Source organism: Triticum urartu, chromosome 2 (genome assembly GCF_003073215.2).
Source record: "Triticum urartu cultivar G1812 chromosome 2, Tu2.1, whole genome shotgun sequence".
Lineage (NCBI taxonomy): Eukaryota > Viridiplantae > Streptophyta > Magnoliopsida > Poales > Poaceae > Triticum > Triticum urartu.
In genome coordinates, this window is record NC_053023.1 from 70,880,759 (window position 1) to 70,886,701 (window position 5,943).

Consider the following 5,943-nt stretch of genomic DNA (forward strand, 5'->3'; position numbering starts at 1 on the left):
TCAAGGATTTTTTCTTTCTTGCAATTCTGCGAACTTTGAATGCATCATTTCCTCCATTTCTCGGAACTTATCGCGGAATCTAGGCCCACTAGGACTCGGCGGGATTTCTGGTAAATCAAGCTCTCTCAGGGGTGGAAGCCAGCCCCCACTACTCGATGTTATCACTCTGCAGGATTCGACAATGGATTTGTCTTCCTCAGTCTCTTCGAACTTTTCCAATCCTGCTATTTTCCCCAAGTCTTCTTGAGTAATATGATCCCTGAGGGTCAATCCTTTCCCTTCCCCCCTTTGCCCTTTCAAATGAAAAAGAACTACCAATGCAAAAAAATGAAATGAAATGAACAATTGCTACTTCTTTATTAAATTACACCGAAAAGAAAGTCTGTAAAAAACAAGAGCCAACCTAAAACTTAACTACCCCTTGCCCTCCCACTGAACCCTTCTTTCTATCCAAAAAAAGGAAGAGCGCACCAAAAAAAAAAAATAATCCAGAAAAAACTCCGCAACTTACGCTCTCATTGCAGCGGCACCTGTTAAAGTGGCGGCAAGAAAGAAAAGACCAAAAAGAAGGTTTTTTTAATACCTCTGACGAACCGAACCAAGCAGTCTGATCATCCTTGCCCGTCCCCCTCTTCTGTCAACCGTTGAAAGAGCATAGCCCAGGAATGAACCATATCGATCCAAGGTTGCAAGGAAAGAAGAAAGGTAAACCAGACCATAGGAATCTTCTGATGAAGTCAATCAGAGAGGACGGTTAGGTTCTTTGTTGCCTCATCTGCTTAGCTTATAGAATTACACGGTTTATCACGATAGACATTCCAATCAATGGTTGGACGATCAATACCATCGAACTATTCCATTCCACTGCTGAATGACGGAAACGGAAGCTTTTTCTTACTGATGGACTGATCCTGGGAGTTCAGACTGACGGTTAGATGGTTGTTCGCTTGTGTGCTTATTTTCCTTCCCCACTCAAAAACAAGTGTTACAGAATGTTCTTCAATTCAAATAGGTATGATCCCGTCCATCCTTCCAGAGCTAGGCACCTGCTTCAGAATGAGAATCTTCGACAGAGATCGTTCCTTCAGTTTAGCAATCAATTAGATCCATACTGACTTAGCTTGAAGCATGGCTTGCCGTTTCGAGGCTCGATGCTACTCTTGGGAACATTATTGATACATCGACTTTCAAGCATCTCGTAGTTGAGCGGTACTGCCATCAACAGTACCAAGATGGAAAGGGACTGCTGAACATGGATAGAACGAGAGTCGAACTCGCATGTCTCTCTTTTCCTGTTAGTTAGGAAAGAAAGCCGATATAAACAGCTCCATATTAGCGAATTGCCTCTGACTACTCTTCCCAGGCTGGTCAAACTATAGGATTCCCATTCACTTAGTAAACTTATTGGACAGACGGGTCAACCACTTGACCGAGGGGAGTAAGGTTCGTCACCACAGTCCCGATAGAAGGTCGAGTTTAAAAACAAACCGAAGACAAAGCAACGAATGAAAGGAAGGACGGCTCGCTTCGCTTTACAACCAGGGCGGGTCTCGCTGCCGGATCAATGCGCAGGACGCACGATCTACAAACAACAATAGAGAGAGCCAACCAAGAACGAAAGAACCTGGAAACAAACCCGCGAGCGAATACCAAACAGAGTAAGAAGGAGGAAGGGCCGAAGGCGGCTTACTAAGCGAGAAGGCTCCAAGCAATAACGCATTAGAAGGGAGCTTGCTGCTTTGCAACCTAAGCGGTATAGCTAAGCTTACTCATCAAGGGCCGATAGATAGAGCTGCTCTTGTTGCTAATGGAGAAAGATTGGAGTGAAGTTTAGTATGCTTTCTAAGATCAGAGGAGGAAAAGAATGAAGGTGTGGGCGGGAAGGAGGAGGCAAGGCCCCCTCAATGTGTATTCGACTACTCATTACGGAACCACCGATTGATCCGATTAGACTTCCCGCGGGGTAGCGCGGGGAACTTGCTGAATCAACTCCTTGGAATCGGAGGCCTGACTGAGGGTCAATCCAATGGTAACCTCAACCTAGGAATGCCTGTTTCACTTCCTTGACAGAGCCAACTGAGATGCTCTGTCTCGATGTTGACCTAACATGGATTGATTCTAAATTATGAATCAAAAATCCTGATCTCGCAAAGGATCCGCAATAGCTGTGTGTACTCGAGGACTCTTAGGGAAAGAAAAGCACTTTTCTCTCTCAGCAGTTAGACCGGCTATGGGTGGGTTGGTTATATACTGCGCCTTCCTTCTTCGACCTTTTGGTATGTATTGCCCCCTAACTATAGATCAGATCCACCGGACCAGAACAATTCCGCACTACTGCTGAGGTCCGGACTTATCCACCTCAGGGATTCGTGGAATTTCCGTTTTTGAATTGCGTTGGGGGAAATCTACCAAAGCTAGGCAGATAGATAGACTCCTTTCCCGCTGCTAAGGGAGAGCAAGAAACTAAATCAAATGATTTTTTTTTCACCAGGCCCCTTTTTTTGCGGGTACTAAGAGTCCTCTCACTACCAACCAGCAGACATCATCATCTGGCTGGGTCTTGCCGGTATCAACAACGAGAAAGAAGAACCAAATGGAAACAGCAACTAACTATGGCTCTTGGCCCAGACAACGTCCTAGGCGTAGGGGAGATCAAAACAAGAAGTCACGCCTAGACGACGACGCCCGTCCTGGGCTGCAGTAAGTAGATCGAGAGGTCGTTCCGCCCCTTGTCCGAAGATGGGTAATATGTTCTCATACAATGTTCTCCAACTTTTTTCTAGAGGGCCTAGCTGGCGAGCGATCCCAGTCCGCGGCAGAGAACAAGACAGCAAGCGAGCGTACCTTTGTTCGCTTCTTTTCCACCAAGCACAGAAGTTTAAGGAGAACTGTAGGTCGGTGGCTACCTAAGGAAACTCCGATTTCATTCCGCCCCCCGGCTGGGAGGCATCTACCTCATCCGATCACAAGGAGAGGTTCACCATGATGGGGGGTCAGGTACTTTAATTCTTTGCGTTCCGGAAAGAATGAAATGCATAGGGGACCATCCTTTTTTTGCGGCATGCTCTCTGATTTACGGATTCGCAGGGGGCCGAGGGCCAACCTTAGTTGACTGACAATGACAAAGGCTTGCGAAACAAAGTAGCGCCTTTGAAATGGAATCTTAATTAACTATCAGTGGTGCGAAGCAGCTTAGCCCCGGGGAGCTAAAGGTTATACCTTTGTAAGCGAACTGTGGTTCTTCTATGTAGGGTATTCCTCCTTTACTCTCTTAATTAACGTCGAGCTAAGTGACTTTGTGTAGCGTAGTAGAATGAAGGCTACGTACGCACCGACACTCTCTTATCCCTAAGCCTCTTCGCTAACTCGCTCGCCTACAAAAATGAGTAGGCGAGGCTAGGCAAACTCAGCCGCTGACTTTGACTGTACTGTAGTAGACTTTCTAGCCTTTTATTTTAGAACCCTTTCTCATGTTCTTTCATCCATCAAGTAGGCGAACCGTCAGGTCCTTAGTAGCGTTGACAAAGAAGAAGAGCGGTGAAAAAAAAAAGAAGCTAGAATTTCCAATAGTGAGACCAGCTTGACAAGCTACCTTCCTCTTGATATGAGGTGCGAAGAGAAACATCTCTTTTTTATGACTTCCACTTCTCGATCCCGGCCCGGAAAAGTGACCGACCCCTTGATGAATGAAAGAAAGGGTTTATGAGCCCTAGCCCTGTAAGCCCACACCTGTGTAGAGTAGATCGTTCAACACCTGCGGCACAAACCCATTTTGACCAATTGGTCCGTATATCATAGGCGACCGAACGGGCCGCCCCCCGTCTTACTAGACCAACCTGCTATAATTATTCCATAAACACCTAGCGAAGATATGGCAAACAAATAAAGTAGCCCTATGTTCGGATCTGACAATACCATACCATAATCAAAAGGTACAACGGCCCAAGCGACCAGACTTAACATAAATGTAGCCACTGGAGCCATTCTAAAAAGGGAGAAATTAGCACTACTTGGTGAAATAGGTTCTTTTAGAATCAATTTCAAACCATCTGCTAGAGGTTGTAACAATCCGAATGATCCCACTACATCAGGACCCTTTCGACGTTGCACAAAAGCCATTACTTTACGTTCAGCTAGCACTAAAAAGGCTACTCCTAGTAGAAGTGTAGATAAACAAGATATTCGCTGAACAGCTATGTACGTTTTCGATTTTCTATTCACTCATATCGGGCCTGACCTGGTCGACCCGATCAAACTATTTCACTTATGATCTGGCCTGGTTGACCCAATCATGATTGAAGGATGGGACCTTTTATCGAAAAACTCGGATCCGAGAAGTTTTGAAGATGGTGCTCCTGTTACATTACTTCGAATGGAATCCTCACTTGACTAAGCATAAGCGAAAACGTGGCTGAGAGTAAGCAATCCCCTTTCCTAGTGGTTGAGTCATGATCAGAAATATTGCGAAAGAAAGTGAAATGTCCTATCGTGTCTCCCAATTTGGTAATCCACGATGTCTCCATTTTATGTATCCATCTTGACTCGTTTTCTGGTGTATCGATAGTCTGTTGTATTACACTTTGAACTAACCTAGAGCCGTGCTTAGGCGAAAATCGATATCAGTGAAGTAATCGGAACTCTAGAAATCGTGAAGAATTTATTCCATTTTGTTAAATATCGCGAATATAGTGGAAAAAACTCTAGAACATTCCTTTGAATGGAATTGTTCATTGGGTTCGACTTGTTGTTCGACAAATAGAAAGCTGTCTCTCGTATGTTATTGTAAAGGTGATTCATTCATAATATTTCTTATGTGCGGTTTCAAGATGCCAAAAAGTAGATTTGTAATCGGCTTTTGAGCTCCATTTATGTGGACTTCATCAATTTGTGAATTATGGACTTGCGGTAGTGGTCAATACTAACTGCATCGTCTAAGATGCTCCCTGACCAAGTTTGCGTACTCGTCAGGGTTGAGTTGAGGGGCAGCCCATGCGCTAATTGGGCTTCGAGGTGGCTATACGCGAAAAAGCTCGCTTTCTACTGAGGCCTGTTCTGTCCTAAACTGTTCCAGAATGTTATTTGTTTCATAGGAAGATTCCAAAAGCACATTGATGCCGAAAGAATCTTCGGAACCGGTGGAGAGGCTATTCTGATTGAAGGCTAGACCAAATAACATGACTGAGGTATGTAAATAAAACTGTGAAATAGCTATATAATATGATCTAAATATAGAAGAATACCAAAAAATTGGATTGCAAAATAAGCTTTTTAGTTTCTTTTTCTTTTGTGCGCTTTTCGCCTGCCTTCCCGACCGCGGATAGGCTACGGGGCTTTGCACTTCGCGCCCCATTGTGTGAATACCACATCAAGGTGACAGGATTCGAACCTATGGCCCTCTGTACCCAAAACAGATGCGCTGACCAGACTGCGCTACACCTCGTCTCCCCCTCAGAACATATGGATCTACCCGATCCATAAAGAAAAGAACCACCGCTTTAGGAAATTTTGACAATTCTCTTTCACTTGCATTTTCTTTCGTGAAGGCTCGCTCTCGTTCTTCTTACATCTTGCCCTTTTTTCTTGAGAATTGTATCTGTGGCTACTGCTGTTTTGCCAGTCTGTCTGTCCCCAATAATGAACTCTCGCTGACCGCGCCCTATAGGGATCATCGAATCGATAGCAATAAGCCCTGTTTGAAGAGGTTCGTATACGGAACGCCTGGAAATTCTACTTGGAGCAGGAGATTCAATTAAGCGAGATTCGGAAGCTACAATTTCGCCTCTCCCATCAATAGGTTTAGCCAGAGCATTTATAACACGACCCAAGTTATATACGCTCACGGGTATCTGAGCAATTCTTCCTGTTGCTTTTACAAAACTTCCCTCTTGATGCTAAACCATAGCTCTAACTGAGTCAAATTCCACAATTTCTAAGAACGATATG

General features: G+C 44.6%; 1 protein-coding gene and 1 non-coding gene across 2 annotated transcripts; both read right to left on the reverse strand.

The window, feature by feature from the left end:
- Nucleotides 1-3,575: 3,575 nt before the first annotated feature.
- LOC125541080 (NADH-ubiquinone oxidoreductase chain 1-like) lies at nucleotides 3,576-4,152 on the reverse strand. The gene has a single exon (XM_048704565.1). It carries the CDS (start codon nucleotides 4,117-4,119, stop codon nucleotides 3,793-3,795), a length of 327 nt encoding a protein of 108 aa, XP_048560522.1. The 5' UTR covers nucleotides 4,120-4,152; the 3' UTR covers nucleotides 3,576-3,792.
- Nucleotides 4,153-5,365: 1,213 nt separating this feature from the next.
- TRNAP-UGG lies at nucleotides 5,366-5,440 on the reverse strand. Its single transcript has one exon. It is a non-coding gene; the product is annotated as a tRNA-Pro (tRNA).
- Nucleotides 5,441-5,943: the final 503 nt, after the last annotated feature.

Excerpts from the sequence above, each read along its gene's own strand:
- LOC125541080 (XM_048704565.1), bottom strand. The coding sequence starts at position 4,119 with ATGGCTTTTGTGCAACGTCGAAAGGGTCCTGATGTAGTGGGATCATTC.